The sequence below is a fragment of the Rattus norvegicus genome, chromosome 9, assembly GCF_021556685.1.
Source record: "Rattus norvegicus strain SHRSP/BbbUtx chromosome 9, alternate assembly SHRSP_T2T, whole genome shotgun sequence".
Taxonomy (NCBI): Eukaryota; Metazoa; Chordata; class Mammalia; order Rodentia; family Muridae; genus Rattus; species Rattus norvegicus.
In genome coordinates this window covers 129,029,014-129,054,840 of record NC_141542.1, presented here as the reverse complement: position 1 = coordinate 129,054,840, position 25,827 = coordinate 129,029,014, and the positions used below count along the sequence as shown (strand labels likewise).

At 41.6% G+C, this 25,827-nt stretch overlaps 1 protein-coding gene across 1 annotated transcript; it reads right to left on the bottom strand.

Moving 5' to 3' along the window:
• Positions 1–1,109: 1,109 nt before the first annotated feature.
• Positions 1,110–25,610, bottom strand: LOC134480276 (zinc finger protein 844-like). The gene is made up of 6 exons (XM_087569078.1): positions 25,160–25,610; positions 15,861–15,915; positions 14,497–14,754; positions 5,323–5,489; positions 5,061–5,121; positions 1,110–3,919 (listed from the first exon to the last, which is right to left on the bottom strand). Exons 4-6 carry the CDS (start codon positions 5,441–5,443, stop codon positions 3,181–3,183), a joined length of 921 nt encoding a protein of 306 aa, XP_087425204.1. The 5' UTR covers positions 5,444–5,489; positions 14,497–14,754; positions 15,861–15,915; positions 25,160–25,610; the 3' UTR covers positions 1,110–3,180.
• Positions 25,611–25,827: the final 217 nt, after the last annotated feature.

Below are 25,827 nucleotides of genomic sequence, written 5' to 3'. Positions count from 1 at the left end.
AAGATCAAATTTGGAAAGTTGGTGAGAAAGACATCTGGGAAAGTATGTGGATGGATCTCTCCAAATGGGCAAAGATATTTGTGTCCCATGTAAATGCTCGCCAAAGGGTGATTTCGGCTGAGGAGGAATTCAATAATCAAGTAGATAAGATGACATGTTCTGTGGACAGTCAGACTCTTTTACCCGCCAATCCTATCATTGGTCAATGGGGACAGGAACCAAGTGGACATGGTGGCCAAGATGGAGGTTATGCTTGGACTCAACAACACGGACTTCCACTCACCAAGGCTGACCTGGCTGCAGCTGCTGCTGAATGCCAGATCTGCCAAAGCAGAGACCAACACTGAGCCCCAGATATGACACCATTCCTCGAGGTGACCAGCCATGAACCTGGTGGCTGGTTGAATACATTGGACCACTTCCTTCATGGAAAGGACAATGTTTTCTTCCTACTGGAGTAGATACTTATTCTGGTTATGAATTTGCCTTTCCTGCACATAATGCTTCTGCCAAAACCACTATCCATGGACTTCTAGAATGGCTTATTTAGTGGCATGGTATTCCACACGGTATTGCTTTTGACCAAGGAAATCTTTTCAAGGCACTGGTGTACTTAAGAAATAAAGTATTTGCTGTGTAAATGTTTATCTAAGTGGCTACACTTGTGGTCCCTAGTCCATATTTAAATTGTTCAAAACGTAACCTGGGGCCTGAACTTAAAAGAGACTTAAGGGTGACAGCATAGGTGGAAAATAAAATCTACTCTCAGCCAGCTCTTATTTGAGTATTAGCCAGAGCTGAATGTATGCTGTCATTAAAGAGATTTCTCTTAATCTTTTAATAGTGTGTGCAGTGATTTAAAAGATCTTACCAAATATTTTATAGTCATAGATTCCCCTCTGTATGAGTTCTTTCAGGACTTCAAAGACTACTGAGATATACAAAGGCTTTAACAGACTGATCATACACTAAAGGTTTTACGCCTGTATGAAGATCCTAGGAAACGTTACCACATTGACTGTGTTTATGGAATTTCTCTGCAGTTTGATTTTTCTCCTATTTTGTAAGACTACTGCTACATGCAAAGGCTTTACTACATTGTTGACATTTATTTATTGTCTCTCTGGATGTATTAGTTTATGTATTTGTAGATAATTGTGCTGTGAGAAGTGCTGGAGTCCATCTCTGGTGGGGTTCTGGAACCTGAGGATAGATGTATGGTCTTGGCAAAAGTGATGACTCTTGACTGCCTGTTGACTTTCAACCAAGTGGCACTGAATAGCTCGACCCACTTTTCTTTATACACTCACAAGCCTGTTCCCATGAGCAGTGATATCATTGGTTGTTCTGCTTAAATGAAATCATAACATCAGCATCATAAAAACCCCATCACTGTAAAAGCCCCAGTAGTTTTTCTTCCCTCTTCCCATCTCCTGTTAGGTCAATTACTCCCTAACCTCATGTTGCACTACAAAGCACAATTAAAGCAAGCCAAAAATAAATATCCAGCCAGAAATATCCTGTGGACATGAGCACATACCCAGCTGGCAGCTGGTTATTGAGTTAAGCAAGGTGAGACAGATTAAACAGTTGTGAGTATAAGTCCATTCATCAAATAGTATCCCTTTGTCATAATACTTTCTTAATTGCACATAGAGATGTGCTCATTGTACCAAGCAATGTTTCCTAATAAGCACCTATCAATTGGATACCATCTTTGTAAGAACCATTTTTAAGTTTCTATTGATCAGCCATAGCTTCCAAATTTTAAGTCTCTGTTTATTGGCCATAGCGTCCTCAGAACACTTATGCAAGCAGGACCCACTGCTCTCTACAACTGCCACAGGCTTACTCAGTGTGACTGTAGCTATTTTTCTAGGGACATGATTATGTGTCCCCAAATACTCAGGATTAATGGTCGCATCTGGAGGATCAACAGAGACAAAGAGAAGAGAGGAGGCCTTTACTCCTTGAAAGAGTATTGAGAAAAACACAGAATCATTCATAGAGCTTTCAGCCTACATGAACCCAGCCTCACCCATGATTGAAAGGTGAAAACAAACATTTTTGAGTATTAATAGCATAGTAAAAGCAAGGAGAGCTTGTAGCACACATGATCTAGATTATAAGCAAAGAGGCTACTGAATTCACCCCAGGTCTTTGTTAAGTGGGAAGAGATTTCTATGGGCCTTGCCACAGGAGAATCCTATCAGTGAAACACACGCATACTCTGGTCCCTGCATGGCCACTGCCAGAAAAGGCTTTATCACACTGCTTATATTCATAGGGTCTCTCTCCAGGATGTGTTCTTTCATGTATTTGTAGAGAACTATGATATACAAATTTTGGGAACAAGCAAAAGAAATGTGTTTAAGTACTGCATTTTTGTTGTTGGACTCTATTTAATCATGGAATGAAACTATGTTAAAGTTCCTAGGTTCTAGGGGAGCTGGAGAATTACCAATAGCTGAACAGCTTCTGTCATTCATCTTTTCTTTCACAAAAGATGACTATTCCTAATGGCAAAAGAACAAATGGATATGATTGGTTAGATGGTAAAACCTATATTCTATATCCATTGATATTGTGCAATTATTTAAAGAAAGCCCCTATCCCTAAATGCTGAGTGGTGGAAAAAAGTATCTGTAACTTGTCACATATGTTTGTGGTTTTCGAAATTAAAAGATTCATAAAATGGGTTGCAGGTGAGCTCCTGAGTATATTCCACAATCCTGATTGATCAGATTGATTACATAAGTTCTTGTCATCTGCATTAACTAGGTATTGGAGTTGTAGTGGTCCTAAGTAGACTCATAACACAGAGGTTCTACCACATTGCTTATATGCATAGAATCTCTCCAGTATGGACACTTTTATGATCATGAAGACTATATAAATGGGCAATGGCTTCACCATATTAAATACATTCATGAGGTTTCTCTTCAGTATGAATTTTTTCATGCCTTTGAAGATGACTTTGATATGCAAAGGCTGTAACACATTGGTGACATTCATAGGGATTCTCTCCAGTGTGTGCCCTTTTATTTACTTGGAAACTAATATGTCGTACGAAGGCTTGTCACATTGGTTACATTCATAGAGTTTCTCTCCAGTATGTGTTCTTTTATGTATTTGGAGATGAGTATGACGTGCAAAGGCTTTACCACATTGATTGCAACCCTATGGTTTCTCTCCTTTATGTGTCCTTTTATGCATTTGGAGACTATTGTGATATGAGAAGGCTTTATCACATTGATTACATTTGTAAGGTTTCTCTCCAGTATGTGATCTTTTATGTATTTGGAGATGACTGTAACATACAAAGGCTTTAACACATTGATTATATTCATAATGTTTCTCTCCAGTATGTGTTCTCTTATGTACTTGGAGACTATTGTAATATGAAAAGGCTTTATCACATTGACCACATTCATAAGGTTTCTCTCCAGTATGCGTTCTTTTATGTATTGGGAGATGATTGTGACTAAAAGGCTTTACCACACTGGCTACATTCAAAGGGTTTCTCCTCGGTATGTGTTCTTTTATGTATTTGAAGATGACTGTATCGTGCATAGGCTTTACCGTGTTGGTTGCATTCATAGGGTTTCTCTCCAGTTTGTGTTCTGTTATGTATTCAGAGATGACTGTAATGTGCAAAGGTTTGACCACATTGATTACATTTATAGGGTTTCTCTCCAGTATGAATTTTTTCATTCCTTTAAGGGTGACTCTGATATGCAAAGGCTTTACGACATGGAGTATATTCAAAGGTTTTCTCTCCAGAATGACTTCTTTTTTTTTTTTTTTTTTTTGGTTCTTTTCTTCGGAGCTGGGGACCGAACCCAGGGCCTTGTGCTTCCTAGGTAAGCGCTCTACCACTGAGCTAAATCCCGAGCCCCCAGAATGACTTCTTTTATGCCTGAAAAGATAATTGGCACATGTGAAAGCTTTACCACATTCATTACACTGATGAATCTGTTTATCTGTATGAATTAATTTACAATTTGGTTTAATGGTAAAGAGGAATCAGATGTTAATGTTTTATCACTTTTTTGCATTCATGGTTCCCCCCTTTTGGGTTGTTTTGTGTCTTTGAAGATACCTGTGATGGTAAAGCATTTATTACATAGCTTACATTTATAGCATCCTTTTTCTATTAAGTTCATCACATATTTGCAAAAGGAATAACTCAAAGCTTTGCCACACTAATTGAATTCATAAATTTTCCTTTAGTATGAACCATACTACATTTCGAAAGTGGACCAGTGCAAATAGAATAATTTCCAGATTCCTAGTACCCACAGGGATTTTTCGCAGTGTGAATTTATGGGTGAATTCCCAATTAGGTTGGAAAACTAACCAGTTGTAAACTTGTATCATACTCAGAAAGTCTACTAAATGTAGGGGCTACTATATATCTTCTAATTTTTCTAGGAGAGAAAGAGAGGTACTTTGTTTCTTTCAATATCCCTATACTCATAAGGCTTGAATCCATTGTGACATAAGATATATCTGTTTTAAAAAGAGGAATAACAAATAAAATACAAATTGGGAAAACACATTGCATTCAGACTATGTTCCTCATACACACGTGGTATAGGGATTAAGTTTTCTCGACATCAACATTCTTGATACTCATAAACTGCCCCTCTCACTAAGCTTAGCAATGTTACTACAAGTATATGAGGAACCCTAGGTTTACCATGGACTGTTCAGATAGTATAAGATTTAGACATATATTTATCACCTACTCAGTGTGACTAACCTTTTGCCATATGAGTGGTATGAGACTAAACAGATTGGCAGTTCTTCAGCATAGCTCTAAAGGGACTATGATACCCAAGGTGATATCTGTTAAGACACTGTTTCTTTCTTAAAAGAATGCCTTGCAAACGAAAATCAGATACCTGACATTGAGGTACATGGTTTTGTGTGAATTTAATAATCACTGATATACTTAAAGCAGAACTTTTTTACACTGTTGCTTTTCTTTTAAACTTCCAGAACGCATTAAAATTTCTTCAGAGGCATATTCATATCAACTTGCACATGAAAATTACCTTCCATGTCCTCTGGAACATTGACAATGTTCTTCAGTAGTATGGTCTTCCCAATTGTAACCTAAAATACAGTACCAGAAAATGTATGATATATTATTGGAAATTAGGCAAAATTTAAGTTAGTATCTTCAGTGAATCTTAGAACAATGTCTAACTTATTCACTTTATTCTTCATTCTCAATTGATATTACAGAAAAACATCAATACCAAAGAAATAGTAGTGCCCTTATTTTAAAGAGTGAAAGAAAATTCACTGTCATACCTATAGCAGTGAGGTTCCTGTAGGTCTCCAACATCACATCTTTGTAGAGACTCTTCTGAAAAGGATCCAGCAAAGCCCACTCTTCCTGAGTGAAGTTCACACGCACATCCTCATAGGTCATTGCATTCTAAAATATCCCATCCAAGTGTACAAGAGAAAGCATAATACTGCCAACACAATAAATGTATACTTCAATAACAATATAGTCAATTTACTTCTGATGTATCCACCACTTATTTCCTAAGCAGAAGTCTTATGTAATTGCCAGGTCATTTTAGAAGAAAACTAAATGATGTTCATCTCTGTCATTTCCTTGTTCTTTGAGTAGGATATAGCCTTGCAAAAGAAATGCCAGTTAATACACACACGCGCACACACACACACACACACACACACACACACACACACACACACACAGAGAGAGAGAGAGAGAGACAGAGAGAGAGAGAGAGAGAGAAGCAAACAGATCAACAGTACTAGGTACACATTAGGGAAATTGTATGAACAAATACTAATTACATAAATGATGGGTAATCTGGGTGTATTGACTCATGACTCATGACTTTAATTCCAACACTCAGGAGGCAGAAGCAGGTGTATCTCATTGATTTGGATGCCAGCATGGTCTGTGCAATGAGTCAGCAGTCGTGGATTGGTGCACTGTGACCCATCTCACAATGCCACCTGCCTCCTAAGAGGTCTTCTCTAACCTGAGACACACACATAGGACATCCCCCAATCTCCACCTGCTGGAACCCTAGCAAGCCCACTAGTCATGGGCTCTGCCCTGCCCTATGGGAGCTCCATCCTCCTTCTGGTCTGTACCTAGACCTGAAGTGAGGATAGGTGCACTGCACTGCACCCCACTGTATGGCTCTGCCTGCCTCCCAGGAGGCCTGCTCCAACCCAGATAACCAGGCCAGTCAACACCAGTGAAAACCAGATTGCTAAAAGCAAGCACAAGTACATAATTAAGAGAAACCAATGTAATATGGCACCATCAGAACCCAGCTCTCTATTACAGCAAACCCTGAGCACCCTAACACACGTGAAGAGCAAGGCTATGACTTTAAACCCCATCTCATGAAGATGATAGAGGCCTTTAAAGAAAATAAATAATTCCTTTAAAGTAATGCAGGAAAACATAATCAAACAGGTAGAAGCACTTAAAGAGGAAACAGATAAATACTGTTATATACAAAAAAATACAACCAAACAGGCAAAGGATATGAATAAAATGGTCTAGGACCTAAAAGTGAAAATGTAAGCAATAAACAAAATGTAAATAGAGGCAATCCTGGAGATGGGAAACCTAGGAAAGAATACAGGAACTACAGATGAAACCATCATCAAAAGAATACAAGACATGGAAGAGAGAATCTCATGCATAGAAGATACCATAGAAGAAATTGATGCATCAGTTACAATAAATGCCAAATGTAAAAAATTCCTAACTCAAAACATCTAGGAAATTTGGGACACTATGAAAAGACTAAGCCTAAGAATAATAGGAATAGAAGAGGGCGAGGGTTCCCAGTAAAATGGGCCAGAAAACATCTTCAACAAGATCATAGAAGAAAACTTCCCTAACCTAAAGAGATGCCTGACTTAAAGAGAAGTTTACAGGACACCAAATAGATTAGACTAGAAAAGAAAATCCTTCCACCACATAATAATTAAAACACTTAATGTACAGAGCAAAGAATGAATATTAAAAGCCGCGAGGGACAAAGACCAAGTAACATACGAAGGCAGACCTATCATAATTATACCTGACTTCTCAATAAAGACTCTAAAAGCCAGGAAATCCTGGAGAGATGTCTCGCAGACCCTAAGATACCACAGATGCAAGCATACTATAACCATCAAAACTTTCAATCTCCATAGATGGAGAAACAAAGATATTCTCTGACAAAACCAAATTTAAACAATATCTTTCTACTAATCCAGCCCTACAGAGGATACAAGAAGGACAACACCAACACAAGGAGGGTAACTATATCCATCAAAACACAAGAAAATAATCATCTCACAGCAAAACCAAACGAAGAGATCACACACAAACTTACATACCACCTCCAATATCAAAATAATAGGAACTAACAAACATTGGTTATTAATATCTCAATATCAATGTACTCAATTCCTCAATAAAAAGACACAGGCTAACAGACTGGATTCATCATTCTGTTGCATGCAAGAAACACACTTGAGCAATAAGTTAGACACTACTTCAGTGTAAAGAGCTGGAGAAAGGTTCTTCCAAGCAAACAGACCCAGGAATCAAGCTGGAATAGCTATTCTAATATCTAATAGACCTTCAACCAAAAGTTTTCAAAAGAAATGGGGAAGGACACTTCATACTCACGAAAGGAAAAATCCACTAAGATGATATCTTAATTCTGAACATCCATGACACAAATGCAGGAACACCCATATTCGTAAAGAATTATTATTAAAGCTCGGACCACATAGTGAACCACACACAATAATAGTGGAGGATGTCAACACCCCATTTTCACCAATGAACAGTTCATCAAAACAGAAACTAAACAGAAAGAATCTTGTTATGAACCACATCGATTTAACAAATATAGACAGAATCTTTCCTCCCAAAACAAAAGAATATGCCTTCTTCTCAGCATATCACAGAATACTCTCTAATGACCATACAATCAAGCCTCAACAGATCCAAGAACATTGAAATAACCCCATGCATTCTATCAGATCACCATGGTTTAAGGCTGGACTTCAACAACAGAAACAACAGAAAGCCCACATAGTCATAGAAAATGAATAACTCTTTACTCAATGATTAATTAGTCAGGGAAAAAAATAAAGAAATTAAAGACTTTCTAGAATACAATGAAAATGAAGGCAGAACATACTAAAACTTATTGGACATGATGAAAGCAACACTAAGAGGAAAATCTCATACCACTAAGTCTCTTTATAAAGAAATTGAAGGGATCTCAAACTAGAAACGTAACAGCACACCTGAACGAAAAAAAGCAAACAAACCCAAGAGGAATACACAGCAGGAAATAATCAAACTCAGGCTGCAAACCATAAACTAGAAACAAAGAAAATACAAAGAATCAGCAAAATGAAGAGTTGATTCTTTGAGAAAAATCAATAAGGTAGAAAACCCCTGACCTAAACTAACTAAAAGACACAGAGACAGTATTCAAATTAATGAAATCAGAACTAAAAAAGGAGGCATCACAGCAGAAACTGAAGAAATTAAAAAATTCATTAGGTCATACTTCAAAAGTGTGTATTGTACAAAACTGGAAAATGTAAATAAAGTGGATGATTTTCTAGAGTGATACCATGTACCAAAGTTAAATCAAGATCAGGTAAACTATATAAACAGACCCATAACCCTTAAGGAAATGGAAGCAGTCATTAAAAGCCTCCCAACCAAAACCAGCCCAGAGCCAGATGATTTTAGTGGAGAATTCTAACAGACTTTGAAAGATGAGATAATACCAATACTCCTCGAGCTAGTCCATAAATAGAAAAAGAAATATTGCAAAATTCATTCTGTGAAGCCACAGTGATTCTAATGCCTAAACTGCACAAAGACTCACAGAGAAAGAATTTCAGATCAATTTTGCTTATAAACATTGACACAATAATACTCAATAAAATTGTGGCAAGCCAAACCCAGAAACAGGTCGAAAAAAATCGTTCTCCATGTTCAAGTAGGCTTCATCCCAGGGATGCAGGGATGGTTCAGTATATGAAAAACCATCAACATAATTCATCACATAAACAAACTGAAAGGAGAAAAAAATCACATGATCATTTCATTAGATGCTGAAAATGACTTTGATCAAATCTAATAATACCCTTTCGTGTTAAAATTCTTAGAGAGATCAGGGTTGCAAGGCACATACCTAAACATAATAAAAGCAATAATATACAGAAAGCCAATAGTCAGTATGAAATTAAGGGGAAAGAAACTTGAAGCAATCCGACTAAAATCAAGGACAAAACAAGGCTGCCCATTCTCTCCCTATCCATTCATTATAATACTTGAAGGTCCAGCCAGAGGAATAAGACAACAAAGGAGATCAAGTGGATACAAATTGGAAAGGAATAAGTCATGGTTAATATGATGGTATACATAAATAACTCCCAGAAGTCTATAGCAGATAAATACCTATAGTAAAGTTGCTGGCTACAAAATTAACTCAAAGAAATTAGCAGCCTTTCTTTATACAAATGATAAAGGAGCAGAGAAAGAAATTAGGGAAACAACATCCTTCACTATAGCCACAAATAATATAAAATATCTTGATGTAACTCTAACCAAGCAAGTAAAAAATCTCTCTGATAAGACCTTGACGTCCCTAAAGACAAAAAAAATGAAAAAAGATAGCAGAAAATGGAAAGATCACCCATGCTCTTGGATTGGTAGAATTAACATTGTGAAAATGGCCATCTCACCAAAAGCAATGTACAGATTCAATGCAATCCCATCAACATCCCTACAGAATATTTTACAGACCTTTAAATAGCAATTCTCAACTTCATACGGAAAAATAAAAAACCCAAGATAACCAAGACAAACCTAAACAAAAAAGAGGGAATCAGCATCCCTGACTTCAAGTTGTACTACAGAGCAATAGTGATAAAAACTGCATGACATTGGTACAGAAACAAAGAGATTGTTCAATGGAATCAAATTGAAGACCAAGAAATTAAACCATACACCTATGGACACTTGATTTTTGACAAAAAACCAAACCATCTTCACTAACTGTACATTTGACAGAGGGTCAAAAATATAAAAAATATATCCAAAAGATAGTAAGAACTAAAAACATCAACAAACCAAATAATACAATTAAAAAATTGTGTACAGAGCTAAACAGAATTCTCAACAAAGGAATCTCAAATGGCCAAGAACCACTTAAAGAATGGATTAAACTAGAAAATATCATCCTGAATGACTTAACCTAGATCCAACAGATGTACTCACTGATAAGTGGATATTAGCCATAAAGTACAGGATACCCAGGATATACCCTCTGACCCAAAGAAGTTAAACAAGAAGGAGGGTCAAAATGAGGATGCTTGAATCTCACTTAGAAGGGAGAATGAAGTCATCATAGGAGGCAGAGGAAGAGAGGGAAGTGGGTGGAAGAAAGGAGGGGGAGGGGAATGGGGGGCAGGATCAGGTGGGTTTATAGACGGAAAGAGGCACAGAGGGCCAGGAGAATGAATAGAAATCTGCAGCTGCAGGGAGTGGGAGAGTTGGGGGAATCTTTAGGAAGCCCCACAGACCTGAGATTGGGGAGAATCCCAGGAGCCAATGCAGGTGGCTGAAATGTCTTAATAGTGGGGAAAAGGAATCTAAAGGGCCACCTCCTATAGCCAGGCAGGACTCCTGAGGGATAAGGACACCAACCCACCTACAAAACTTTTAACCCCAAAACATGCCCTGTCTACAAGAAATGCAGGGACAAAAGAGGAGCAGAGACTGAAAAAATGACCCACCAATAACCAGCCTAAGTTGAAACCCATCCCATGGGCAAACACCGATCCCTGACCTTATTAATGATATTCTGCTATGCTTGGGGCAGAACCTTAAGATAATTGCTCTACTCAGCAGCTGACTGAAACAGATGCAGATATCCACAGCTAAACATTGGGTGGAGGTAGAGGAGTCTTAGGAAAGAGTTGGGGGCTAGGATTGAAGGGCCTGGATGCAGATGGGAACCCCACAGGAGGACCAACAGAGTCACCTAACTTGGACCTCGGGAAACTCACAGAGACTGAGCCACCAACCACAGAACCCACACAGGCTGGAACAAGGCCCCCGGCACATGTATAGCACAGGTGAAGCTCAGTCTCCATGTGGCACCCCAACAACTGAAGCAGAGGCTCTCAGTTCTACAACAGGCTGCTTTGTGGGAGAGGATGTGCCTATTCTGGTGGAGCCTTGATGAGCCAGGGTAGGGAGATACTCAGGTAGGTCCCTACCCTCTCAGAGAAGGGAAGGTAGGGAAAAGGTCTCAGTTATATAAAGAATTATACATTCACTTTAGTTCTGTATCTTCTTGCAGAAACCTGAAGTACCCCAGGTTAAACTATAATATTAATAAGATCTTACTAAAAGGGAATGCATGTCTAAACAGTTACAAATGGACAGATGAAGATATTAGCAATGTGGATGTTGATCGTGAATAGGCAACACAGGGCAGGAGAGATGGCTCAGCAGTGAAGAGCACTTGCTGGTCTTTTAGTTACTTACATGGGGCTCACAACTACCCATCATTCCAAGTTCAGGAGTTCTGAGGCTATCTTCTGTCAAAGCCCATGTGAGAGGAATAGCAAACAGCTTTAGAACTCAAGGAGTATGGCCCATTGGTTAGCACAACCATATGGGTGTGCCTTAGAGAGACACATGATGCATAGGATTGCATCTTAAGGATTTCATGTACTTACGAAGTTTTGTTCTGCTTGTTGTCTTTTCAGTTATCACATCCCTCCTAACCTATGAGTTATATGACAACTCTAAGGAGGTTTCCATCCCCTCACTGGGCAGTGTCCTTGGCATTCGCATTAATAGTCATTTATCTTTTTCAAGTATTGCTATGAGAATGAATTAATGATTCAACTAATCAAACACAGCTGAAGGATGATCCCATCACCTCCTTTCTTCCACTTCCAAAACTATTTATAAAATTTCTCATAAAAAAACCCCTGAATATGGAATTAAGGTTCAGAATTTCTAGAAACCAAACTTTTAGTTTTCTAATCTGTCTTCCTACTGTACTCCAAAGCCAATACCTGTGTGTGCACACTGGAGAGTGATAAGCACCACAGCTTTCCACTGCCAAGGAGGAGCTTTTTACAGGCCCTTCCTTCCCCCGCCTTGCCCTTCCCAGAACGGCTGAGCTACAGGAGATGTTGCTCTAATCAGAAACAAATATGAAAGCACTTGAGCAAAAGGAATGGAATTCTTAATGACCGGGAAACACTGGAGAGTAGAAACAAGAGATTAGAGCAGTGGTACATAAAGAAAATGAAGTTTAAAAAGTAATACCAGGGGTCTGAAGAGATGGCTCAGTGGTTAAGAGCACTGACTGCTCTCCAAGAGGTCCTGAGTTCAAATCCAAGCAACCACTTGGTGGCTCACAACCATCTGTAATAAGATCTGATGCCCTCTTCTGGTGTCTGGAGACAGCTACAGTATATATATTAAATCTTTTTTTAAAAGTAATAGCAGCAATTGACTTTTTAGAAAGATAAACAAAATTAAAAAACACATAGGTATACTGACTTTGAAAAAGAGTACACCACTCCCTGGTAGAGGGGATGGTATTAATAAGATAGTGTTCGACCTTGTCCCTGTATGCAATTTTAGCTTCTAATATATGTAATCTGACAAATACAGCTATAGTCAATGGTGTGTGTCTCACATTTCTGAGCTGACTTAACTATGTCAACAAAGATTGCATATCTCTGCATAGGACAGTCTCCTCATTGGTAAGTCAATAGTCACTGACTTACCTAATCTACCCAAATTATACACCCCTCCCCAGTCTAGTCTGTTTTCCTTCACATACATGAATTAATACATGCTGGGAAATTACAAAATTACTCACCCTGCTTGAATCAGGTCTTTCTTCATAGTGGTGGCTCTGCAGATGACTCCCTTACATTTAGTCTGTGGTCTAGTTATTGCCTATCCTGTTTCACTGTGCAGGCTACACAGTAAACTGTTCCTCCCATTCTAGTCTGAAGGCAGAAGCCATGCTTCACGTGCAAATCTTTTTTCTGTTACTGAAATGAACAGTTCACACACAAATGAGTAATTTTAAAACTCTGTTGTGATACAGTCTTTAACTAAAGAATTTAAGATGTTTAATCAGGAAGAAAGCATGGTAACTGCCTTGGGGAACAACAGACTGGGGACAAGGTGCCTGAGTAAACAGCTTTTCTCAGAAACATTTTTATAACAGGCCAAAGATGCAGCTCTCCTAGAATGAATATGCCTTCCCAGGGAGAAAGCACTGCACACACAAAAGACTACTTGAGAAAATCTCTTTAATGACAGCATACATTCAACTCTGGCTAGTGCTCAAAGAAGAGCTGGCTGAGAATAGATTTTATTTTCCACCTATGCTGTCACCCTTAAGTCCCAGGTTAAGTTTTAAACAGTTTAAATATGGACTGCAAGTATAGTGCAAGTCTAGCCACTTAGACATTTACACAGCAAAGATATTCCCAGAATTATTTCTTAAGTACACCAGTGCCTTGAAACATCAGTGACAGGTTACTAAGTAGAAGGTCCCAGAGAATGAAAGACAGGAAAAGTAAAAGGTAGAAAGTATAAATGTTGGAGTGAGGAGGCCTTGTAGAAGCTGTGTCTTATGCTAAGTAAACCTCTTAAGAATATTAGTTACAAGGACAAAATGGAAAGGAACGGGAGGCTTCTATGAAGTTATCAGAAACAGAAACTGACCCTGACCCTGAACCTGACCCTGATCCTGACCCTACCCTAAACCTAACCCTTAAGCTTAACCCTAACCCTAACCCTAGCACTAACCCTAACCCCTAACCCCTATCCCTAACCTTAACCCCTAACCTAACCCTAACCCCTAACGTCTAACCCCTAACCCTAACCCCCGAACAGTAACCACTAACCCCTAACCCCTAACGCTAAACCCTAAACCGTAAACCTAAGCAATAACCCTAACCCCTAACCTTAAGCCCTAATCCTAAACCCTAACCCTAACCCCTATCCCTAAACCCTGAACCCTAAACCCTAACCCTAACCCTAACCCTTAACCCTAAGCCTTAACCCTAACCCTAATCCCTAACCCCTATCCCTAAACCCTGACTCTGTCCCTGACCCCGACCCCGACCCTGACCATAACCATAACCTTGACCCTATCCCTAAATCCCCCTAACCCTAACCATGGCCCTGACCACGACCCCGTGCCTAACCCTGACCCTGAACCTAACCCCGCCTAACCCTAACCCTGAGCCTGACCCTGACCCTGACCCTAACCCTCTACCCCTGACCCCCTAACCCTAAACCCTGACCCCCAAACCATGACCCCCCAAACCCTAACCCTCACCCTTTAACCCCCAACCGTCACCCCCAACCCCCACCCCGACCCTGACCCTAAGGAATTTGACATGATGACTTACAGTCTGTTGCCCAGCTCTAAATGTTGGTCAGCTGTGAGTTGGAAATCCAAGAATCTTGTACTTGTCTCAGTCCCAGGAGGCTCGTTGTTTCCAGGGTATTCAGTAGAAGGAGCGGATGTGCTGTTATAATGTTCAAGCAGGTGAAAAGGGAATCTTTCTTCTCCCAATATCCTGTGTCTCTCTCCAGGAGAAGGTATAACCTGATTAAAGGTGTGTTTTCAAGCCGCAAGGTCTGGATCACAGGTGAGCCCTGCAAGTCTAGATTGTCGTTAATTCAGATATAGTCAAGTTGACATCCAGGAATAGCCATTACATACACTAACAGTAATTGCCCACCTACCACCTGTCCAGCCTTCCTCCCCACAACGGCCCTTCCTCTTCCATGTCTTTCAGGTGAAATGTAGATTATGCATAGAAAAGAAAAATGCAATATTTGTATTTCTGAGTCTGACTTACTTTATTTAACATGATCTCAATTTGGCACCATTTTCCTGCATGGATCTTTCACAATTTCGCTCTTTTTATGGCTGAAAAAACTTCCATTACATATGAAGCATAGTTTTTTTATCTGTGCATCTGTCGAGCATCTGGGCTGATTCCACTTTCTGACTATTGTGGAAATAAACACAGATGTGCAAACGTCTCTGTGGTGCCCCGACTTAGCCTTTGGGTGTATAATAGACTCAGGGGTGGTGTAGCCACGGTACAGTTACATGGTCATTTTTTGTGTGCGTCCCATGCTGATGTCCATGAGGAACAATAATTTACATTCGGTGATTTGCAGTCAACCCTTTGTTAGTAGGAGAGGTCGGGCTGTCAGGGTTTTAGGTTTTTGACAAACTGCATGCAGTGCCCTGGAAGGCAGTGTATGAAAGTCTGTGAAATGTCCTTAGAAACAGAGCAAAGCAGGGCCGGATCCGCCGGACAGTGCCTTCCTCCATCTGCGATCCTCCTACTTAACCTCAATGAGGAAAGTTCTGGCCCTGATGTGGAACAGGAGCTGTAGTGGAGCCTGAGCCGCTGCACTGGATCTGAGGGGCTGCACTGGAATCTGAGGGGCTGCACTGGATCTGACGGGCTGCACTGGATCTGAGGGACTGCATTGGATCTGAGGGCCTGCACTGGAGCCTGAGGGGCTGCACTGGAGTCTGAGGGGCTGCACTGGAGCGAACACAGAGAGCCTCACTGCACCCGGACCACAGTGCGGGGAAGGAACGGGTAGGGTTTTTCAGTCTTTTCCACACTTTTTTATTCCATCCTCTAACACTCGTAACCTGCGTTTACCAACCTTAAAACACCTTAGAGCCAAAAAACTTCCCCACAGCTTTCATATCCTCAGACAGTGCATGAAATTTAAACTTTACCCTTTCCTCCTATCCGGCTGTTCACCGTGAGATGCGGGTGGTCGATAACCGGGATCTGTTACGGAAAAGTGAGTTTCTTTAGGTAAAGGAAGAGAGGAAAGTTGCTTCTTTCACTCGTCTGTCATCAAACCCTTCAAACCTGAGAAGAGTGGGTTTTACCTGATTGAACGGGAGGATAATTCACAGGCCTACATATCAATTAATGGAAGAGATTGACCGGTTACCCGGATGCCCGCCCGACTGGGATGCTGTGGTGTCGATGGCTTCACTGGGGACCAAGGTCCCACCACAAGGTCAGCCTTGACTGCCAGGTCTGGCCACCCTGCTCTTCCTGGAGAAATTCAGGAGACCGACCTGACTCTATCTTAAGCAGCAGAAGGCCTGTCCTGTGCCCCATTTGTCCACGGTTTGGGCAGGGTCCTGGCAGTGGATGAGGCATTGGGGCAGTAATGCCCAGTCATCAGTGCACCCCAATCCAGGTGGAGTCCTTGGTCACGATGCCCACATCCTCTTGGAGGCCTTGAAGGGGTCACTGCTAGGATTAGGGAGCCTCTGTCATGGTGAGTTAAAACATCTCAAATGCCATTCTCAGCAGGTTCTCCAACAGCTTTGAGGGCTGCTACCTATCACGCCTGTCTGAGCTAAACCACCTTTGTCTGTTTTTAGTTACCTGCTCTAAACTGTCCCTGTATGTTAAAATAAATACCTTTTAAAGAGTACAGACAGAGCATAACCATAATTTTTGGAAGACAAAAACTAAGTTCTAACAAGAGAAAACAATGTAACTCCTTCACAATACCAAGTGGGTTACTATTACAGGACAAGGTTTGGCTGTCAGGGCCACCAAGCGTTCCTTTCTTTTTTTCCGACCCAGAACAGGGATGGCTGCCAGCCATGCGGCTGCCTTAAGTCAGAGGTGAAGCTATGACTCCTCCTTCTTTACCCCATAGTCAAGATGGCAACCAGCCATGTGTTGTTTAAACCATTCCTCCTAACAGCCTGGGCGTAGCTGTCCATGCAAAGTCTGAGACAAACCCAATTGGATAAATGTAACCTGGCAATCAAGGTTTCGACCCCAAAGTGTCCATTTTCTAGTCTTAGCTGGAACCGGAAGGCTCAGCTGCATATAAGCCTGGTGCTGTACAGTTGGGAATGAGGGTAGCCTGGGGTCAAACATCTAACCATCTTGCCTCTGACTCATGAATGCTGGGATTACAGACATGAAAACCACCATACACAGCTCAAAACTGGATTCCTGAATTTACATTTGTGTGTTTCCATGTTTTCTTCTGTTTTTTGTTTTAAGCTTGTCTGTCTGTTTGTTTGTTTGTTTGTTTGTTTGTTTGTTGAGACATGGTTTCATTCTGTAGTCCTGGCTGTCCTGGAACTCTCTCTGTAGACCAGGCTTGCCTAGAATTCACAGAGATCCTCTTCCCGCTGCCTCCCAAGTGCTAGGATTAAAGGCATAAGCCACTACCACCTCGACTCTTTTCGAGGCTTTACTCCACCTCCTTAGGAACTCTCACATTCCATGCACATACTTTTTGCATTGCTATATATTCTTAGTAATTAGCCTTTTCCTCCCAAGCAACAACATTCTTCATAATTTTATCTTCTGAATTCAACTTGGTCCAACATTAGTATGGCGACTTCAGAATTCTATTAGTTAAGGTATCCACCATAAACATTCTTGTAGACAGTACAAAGTTAATTACTGCTTTTTAACCAGTTGAATACTCACTGTCTTTTAATTGGTGTGTTTAAACAATTCATGATTAATGTATTTTTATGTGTTGAATGTTAAAATCTGTGGCATTTCTAGTTATAAATTGGACATTTTTATTATTCACTTCATCATTACGGTTGAATTATTACTCATTCCTTGTTATTCTCTTTGAAAAGCATTTTGGTAACATTTAATGAATTTCCCTGCATTAGACTTCAAGCCTCCAAGAACCATTGTCTTAGGGTTTCATTGCTGTGAAGCGATCCATGACCAAGCCAGTTCTTACAAAGGTGACCATTTAACTGGGGCTGCCTTCAGTTTCAGTTAATGTTCAGTCCATCATCATATTAGCAGAAAACATGGCAGCTGCAGGCAGACAGGGTGCTGGAGAAAGAGCTGAGAGTCCTTGATCCAAAGGCAGCTAGGAAGGTCCATCTTCCACCCTGGGTGGAGCTTAAATAAGACATCACAGCTCAGCTTTACAGTGATACATGTCCTCCAACAAGTCCAAACCTTCGTCCCAAGGCAGCTCTACTCTGACTTCCCAGGAGGCTCCAGTGCTGTCACTGCAGTAAAGGACCTCATAGTTCTAAAATCTCAGGTCTTCCTTGATCTGGAGGGCACGTTGTATTCACATAAAAGAGCATCACAATTATGTTTAATACTTGTAGTTATTCCGGTGTTTACAGTGTATGCTTTTAATGAATCAGAGTCTACATTCAAATTATGTGCACTATGAAGAACATAACATAATAAATTCTCAATTTTCCTTCCTAACTTTGTGGTGCTGTTATCAGCATTACCACATATTTTACCTCTGTTTGTTCTGTAAACAAATAGACTATTTATACTATTTTTACCACTGCCAACATTCTTTTAGAGAATGTTAAAATAGAAGTTATTTATTTGATTCTTAGTATGTTTTCTGCACAGTATAGATCCCGGTTTCTCTCTGATGTCATAGTCTTTCCTGCCTGAAAAACATTTTATCATGAAATTGATCCACTGATTGAATTGAGTACACAGATGATGTGTACTCAACATTTGTTTGCCTGCACAAGTCTTTATTCTGTTTAGTTTACTTTTTAATTCCAATTGTGGATTAGTAGTTTCTTTCTTCCCATAGGCCATGTTAAAGATACCTTCAAGCTACTACAAGTTCTGGTATGACAATGACTATAATTTTTGTCTTCACTTTCTGCATTAATGTTGCTATTATTTCTCTGGTTGCCTTCAAAATCTTTTCTTCTCAGGAATTCAAGTGTGACACAATGATGTGTATAGGTTTTTGACAGGCTTATTGTTTTGGGTATAGATGTAGCTGGTTGGAGGTATGATGTATAAGGCTTTATATTTTTAATTTCCAGACCTATTTATCTTTTTAATATTTTATGAATTTTTCAGTTATGTTGCTGGTATCAATCAATTTCTAAAATTTATCAGCAATTGCTTCTTCAAATATTTCTTTTTTTATATCAAAGACAGTTTATTGGAAGATGCTTTCTGGTGGGCAAGTTTACTGGCCCCAAGGACCAAGGCCAGGGAAATTGCCATGGGAAAAGGGGGTGAGTAGGAGAGAGGAAGGGGCACTGAGAGAGGAGAGGAGAAAAAGAGCTCTTTTTTCCCCAAATCTTTATTCTGTGCCTTATGGTCTTTCAGCACCTATGGGGTGGTAACAAACCACCACAGGTTATTTCCTAAAGTCTTTTTAAGAGTGGCATTTCATGTCATTCATGTATGTTGAAAGATCCCCGAAGGAAGACCCTCACTCTAGTCTCAGGAAGTCTCGGACCCCGACACACGAGAGACCAATCTTGATGCAATTAGCAGAGGGGAAGTTTATTACTTCCGGAGCTCCCGGTCGACATGTATCCCACGCAGGAGACAGAGGAATTGAACCTGAGTGGCTGGGAGAAGGACTCTTTAAAGGAAGAAATCACAAGCCCCAGGAGATGAGAGGACATCAAAATGAAATACCAAAAATGTCACATGGGGAAACACTCAAAGTCATAGGATTGTTCTTAAGACTCTAGGGTTTAAATCAGGGGAAAGGTCAAGCCCTCATTCTCCTGAAAACAGATCTTGATTCCTGTCCTTTAGAGTAAATGTTTGTCAGAGTTGATGAAGCATCTGCATCTGATACACATCTGGTTAGGCTTCGGCCTTGGTTTCCTGGAATACTATCTGCAGGACACTATGGCTGGAACATTATCTGTAGAGCAAATGGGGGCTTGAACAAACATCACAGGGGCAGAACAGAACCCGTTACTCATTTACTCATGTCCGGTGACATCCAGAGGGTAAGTGAGTCTGCACCAGTCCTCCTGCATTTTCAACCATCTGTCTTCCTGAGTCAGATCCTGTTGCTGAGTTTTGAGCTGGTTTAAAACTCTCTCATTCCCCTCTTCTTCTACTAAGTAATTCTAATCTTAGAATTTTGGTATCAAGTCTCATATTCGACTTCACCAGTTGTCCTAACTGATTGGTACTGTTGTCTCAGAACCATCAACTGAACAGCACTCACCTGAAGTTTAACAAAACAATTAGCCTATTTGCCACGCATGGGCCAAAAACTAAAACCAAGCAAATTATCAGTAACAGCCCAGCTAGAGCAGAGAGTAATGAGTGGCAGCTGTCCTAGAACTAATTACTGTTTGGTTACACAAATGCTTATGGGAGGCTGCTGGTGTTTCCAAACAGAGTCCCGATAGATGTCCTTGTACCTGTCAATCTGGACACTATCTAGACCTACACACCAAGGTCATGACTGTCTTTTAGAACTTTTAAACTTATACAGATTGTGATCCCTGTGGCACAGTCCCAAGAAGTGTTAGGGGCACTAACATATGTCCTACCCCCACACCTACGATTGGGGGACCTATTTTGATGGAACCCAGGGCAAACATGAATTTTTTGTTTCTAAAGCACACTCTTTAAGTGTGCATTATAGCAACCTCTCAGTCACGTCTCTGATGTATCTACTTATCCGATGTGCAAGTCTAGGGAGCTTTTTGAAGATCTGAGTGTCCCTCTAGGTCCCAGCTCTCAGCCCCAACAGCTAGTACGCGGCTGGTGAGGACTGAGAATTGACGGCTGTCAGGGTTGTCAGCAGCACCAAGTAGGGTCCTTTCCAGCAATGCTCAAGTGTCTGGGCTCGGTGTCATCATATGTAGCTGCGTTTCCGACCTGGAACTGATGAGATGTCTCAGGGGTCTCTGGGACATAGGCTGCTGCCAGCTGTGACCAGATTTTTTTCTGTATCACCTGTAGGATTTTTAGCCTGGCATACAAATCATTATTACTATGATATGTTGGTTCAGTAACATCATCTAATGCAGTCAGAGGAGCCGAGGCCCCATATAAGATCTCACAGGGGGTTAGGCTGAATCTGGAAGGGATATTTCTTGCTCTGAAGAGTGCAAGAGGGAAGGAGTGCCACCCAGTCTGCGCCAGTCTCCATGGTCAATTTGGTCAGGGTCTCTTTAGAGTTTTATTTGTTTTCTCTACCTGTCTTGAACTTTGAGGTCTTTAGATACAATGTAATTTCCAATCGACCTCTAAATACTTGGCCACACCCTGGCTTACCTTGGCAATGAAAGTAGGGTCATTGGGGTTGGGGATTTAGCTCAGTGGTAGAGCGCTTGCCTAGGAAGCGCAAGGCCCTGGGTTCGGTCCCCCCAGCTCCGAAAAAAAGAACCAAAAAAAAAAAAAAAAAAGTAACCAGCTTAAAAAAACATCTTTACAAAAATTAAAAATGAAATGTTTGGACTGACCCTGGACTCTGACCTCATAGGTAGCAATGAATATCCTAGTAAGAGCACCAGTGGAAGGGGAAGCCCTGGGTCCTGCTAAGACTGAACCCCCAGTGAACTAGACTGGTGGGGGGAGGGCAGCAATGGGGGGAGGGTTGGGAGGGGAACACCCATAAGGAAGGGGAGGGGGAGGGGGATGTTTGCCCGGATACCGGGAAAGGGAATAACACTCGAAATGTATATAAGAAATACTTAAGTTAATAAAAATAAATAAATAAATAAATAAATAAATAAATAAATAAATAAATAAAAAAGAAAGTAGGGTCATTGTCTGACCAGATTACCTTGGGCACTCCAGATCGGGGGAAGATTTCTTCCAGTATCTCCTTGATGACTACCGAGGCCGTCTCTTGCTTGGTGAGGAAAGCTTCTATCTATTCCTAAAAAGGTATCTGCAAGCACTAGGAAGTACTTGTAACCATATTTTTCTGGTTTTATCTCAGTGACGTTCACTTTAAATTTTCACTAAACTCTCTAGTTCTCTTTGCCCTGTTTGCTTGTTAAGCATTTACTTACTGGCATACCTTATACTTTTTTACTGCCTCTCTGCCTAAAATCTTAAAGTCTATTACATATGCCTTAACTACTTGGACAAGCTTCTTATCTCATAATTGAGTCCATTTGTGTATTTGGCAAAGAGAGTCTTTTGTTTGTTCTCTGGGGAGTATACCTTTCCCCTCAAGTGTGCCATTGTGCTTTTTCTTTTAAGCAATTTGGGACTTTTCTTCTGTTGTACATTCTAAGTGAGGCCATCCTTTAGTCCGATCCCAGTTCCCAGTCTCTTGCAGGCCTGTAACCAGGATAGGCTCCTGCATAGCCATTTTTCGAGCCACTCAATCTACTTTGTTATTGCCCCATGCCACTGAATCTCTTCCCTCCTGGTGTCCTGGGCAATGAATAATACTCACAGTTGCTGGCTTCATCAGGGCATCCAAGAGATAGCAAAGGCATCTGTGGCGCTGATGTGCTGGGGGGTATAGGTTTGTCCATCCCAGATGACATTTGTTTGTCCACCATGGCAGCACCCACTCATCTCTGACCTTGACGAAGAGAACTGTTCCTGTCTGTAGACAAGGTAGCCTCGGCTTTCAGCAGGGGTCAATTTGCCAGTCGCAGAGGTTGTTCCTCCACCCATGGGCTTCTCTCAGGGCTTGACACTCATGCTGCAGTGACTCCAGGTCAGGATTGGGCGGCAAGGTGACCACATTGCCCCCAACAGGTGGAGAATCTAGTCCATGTCAGCTGACCAGTGGTCCCATACTCTGGGATAATTCCATTCAAAAGGAAAAACATCAGCCACTCTACCAGAGTATTATGTCCTGGATTGGGTGATAATTGTTAGTGCCTGGCTGGCAGGAATGGTATGTTCCAGGCAGAACAGCACTAAGCCACACATCTCCCAGCATCAGGTACTGGTGCACTGAGACAGGTCTTAAGCACCACATACACAGTCTATAGATATGTATACACATGGCCTTACCCAGCCATTTCAGCCCACGCAAGCCATTTTGGAGAGCAAATTTCTCATGAGAAAGGAATAGGGGCAGTCAGGGATGACCATGAACTGGTGGGTTACCCGGCCCACGCCAAGGTCCACTGTTCTTCAGGCAGTCCATAAGTGTTGTTTTTTGCCAGTAGCCCCCTGTACTCAAGGTTTTTGCTGGACACTAGCCCATTTGGGAGTAGGAACACAGAGTGTTGGGCTCCCCCTATTCACAAAACAACTGGGCAGGCTTCCCCCCTATCCTGGGGCAGTCCCTGACCCAGTGTCATTTTTCTTACAATAGGCACTCTGACCTTTAGCCAGGAATTCTCTTCTGTTGCCAGATACTTCTTCCTAGGTTCCCTAACTACTGTGGCTAGTATATGTTTCTCTCTTGTCTTTTATCTCTTTTAGCTCTCTAGCTTCCTCTTCTTTTTGTCTCTTTTCTTCCCTAGCTTCCTGCTCTTTTTATCTTCTTTTTTCTTTCTCTTCCTCAGGCTCTCTGTTATATAACCTTACTTTTTCTGCAACTTACACTAACTCTCTCAGCAACTTACCTTAGCACCTCAACTTTCTGTAAATTTTTCTTACCTTAGCCAAATTGGTGTGGCCTTTTCCAGCCCCTCAGAGACCCACCATTGGTGTCTGGCGGTAGACCTGGCACTCCCTACCTTCAGGCATATTGAAGTCAACAGGCAGAAGTGAGGGCCTTCCATCCATGTGTGGAACATGTTTTCTGGCCTCTAGTAGGATTCTGTATTTCCTCAGTAGTAAAGAGGACCGGTAACAGCTACTAACAATCCTCTCAAGTGGGATGGTGAGAAAACAAGAAGAGAGTCCAGAAAATAGAGTCCACTGAAGAGGACAAATAGCATTTAGTCACACAGCTAAACCAGGAGGCCTTTTTGGGACAAAGAGGCCATTGTAAAAATAAGCCCAAGCTTTGTGCCTGTGAAACAGAAAGGTGAGCAGAGAGTCAGCTGATCTGTTAACGACTGTCTCTCTGGAATAGATTTTTTTCTTAATGAGTATCTCTCTTTAGTGTCAGCTTGTTGGCTTTCCCTCTCAAGAGAACCAACCTCTAAATGAAACTAGGCTTCTAGTAAGAACTAATAACAAAAGGATGAAGAGATGGTTAGGACCTGGGTGCTAGAAACCAAGTGGCTGAGGTAAGAATTGTAACCGGTTCACCTGGGACTTTCAGGACCTCAGTAGCAGCCCTTCACCAAGCTGTCTCAATGGGTTTAAGGGCCATGGAAAAGAAAACATTAATCCTGACCTTATCCACAGCCACAGCCTGAATTCTAAATTTTGAGTGGCAAAACAAAGTTCTTCACAGTTTGTTGTTGATTCTTTTGAACTATTTTAGGGACTTCCCTGCCCCCCAACCGGGGGCATTTAGAGCACAGGGGCAGGAACTGGCTCCTGACGGGAGCTTGCCACTCTGGGGGTTCGTCAATCTTGGGATAGATCTGAGGACGGGAGGGCAGTTTCAAGGAATGTGCTTCAGGCTGCGACTTCACCAGCTTTTACTCTGTTTTAGATTTTTGCAGAGTCAGGGCTCTGGGGCCTGACTTCGGTGGAATCCAGGGTTGGACCCAAGGAGGAGGTTCCTGAGCCACGTCCTGCCAGACAGTGATGTACAGCTGCTGGTCTGGATGGGACCCCGGTTCTCTCGGAAAAAATAATGTCTTTAAGGGCACAAATAACATCTAAATTAAAAGTCCCTATTGGCGGCCATCCAACGTCGGCCACTCAGCGGAACAGAAAGTCTGCAATTTCTTTTTACTTCACTTCAACAGTCCAGTGATCGAGAGTTAGGGAAAAGGGGCTCATGACAGTCTGTCCCATTCTGTCTACAAAGTAGGACAAATAACAAAATAGAAGACCAACAAAATGACAAGAGAGACAAGGATGTCTAAAACTACTTGCCTTGTGCAACTCTTTCACAAGAAACTAAAAGCAAGATCACTAGGCAAAGTCCTCCGTGACTCTACCTCCAGGAGTCTAAACTCCTCACTGTGAACCTGAAACCAGGCAACCAATTCCTTTTGGGCCCCCTCCACCCTCGAGGCATCCCCCAGGTTTGCAGCCTGCAGTGCCGGACACGTCTGTCCCCTGCAGTTGCAGGGTCCTCATGGCCCTCCTGGACAGCTGCCCTAAAAGCAGATCCGCATCCCTCCTGCCAGGAGACGACTGAAAACGAAAGTAAGGAACAGACAGACTGACAGATGAGGCGCTGCTCACTCAGAAACACTCAGATAAACATCCAACTCACCTCCAAGGGGTCTTTGGGATCTAGGGTGGTCGAGAAGACACCGGATGAACCCCCAAATGAAACATCCTGGAAAGGAGACCCCCACTCAAGTCTCCAGAAGTCACAGAACCCAGACACACGAGAGACCAATCTTGATGCAATAAGCAGAGGCGAGTTTTAATATGGAGCTCCCAGTCTACATTTATCCCACGCAGGAGACAGAGGCGTTGACCCTGAGTGGCTGGGAGAAGGGCTATTTAAAGGAAGAAGTCACAAGCCCCAGGAGATGAGGGGACGTCAAAAGGAAATACCAAAAATGTCACAAGGGGAAACTCTCAAAGTCACAGGATTGTTCTTAAGACTCTAGGGTTTAAATCAGGGGAAAGATCAAGCCCTCATTCTCCTGAGAACAGATCTTGATTCCTGTCCTTTAGGGTAAATGTTTGTCGGAGTTGACGAAGCATCTGCATCTGATACACATCTGGCTAGGCTTCGGCCCCGGTTTCCTGGAATACTATCTGCAGGACACAATGGGGGCTTCAACAAACATCACAGGGGCAGAACAGAACCCATTACACATTTACTCAATTCCAGTGACATCCGGAGGGTCAGTGAGTCTGCACCAGCCCTCCTGCACTTTTAACCATCTGTCTTCCTGAGTCAGATCCTGTTGCTGAGTTTTGAGCTAG

Excerpts from the sequence above, each read along its gene's own strand:
- LOC134480276 (XM_087569078.1), bottom strand. The coding sequence starts at position 5,443 with ATGACCTATGAGGATGTGCGTGTGAACTTCACTCAGGAAGAGTGGGCT. Across the intron at positions 5,122-5,322 it reads CAGGAACCTCACTGCTATAG|GTTACAATTGGGAAGACCAT; the intron begins GTATGACAGTGA and ends ACTGTATTTTAG. Across the intron at positions 3,920-5,060 it reads TGTTCCAGAGGACATGGAAG|GCATAAAAGAAGTCATTCTG; the intron begins GTAATTTTCATG and ends TTATCTTTTCAG.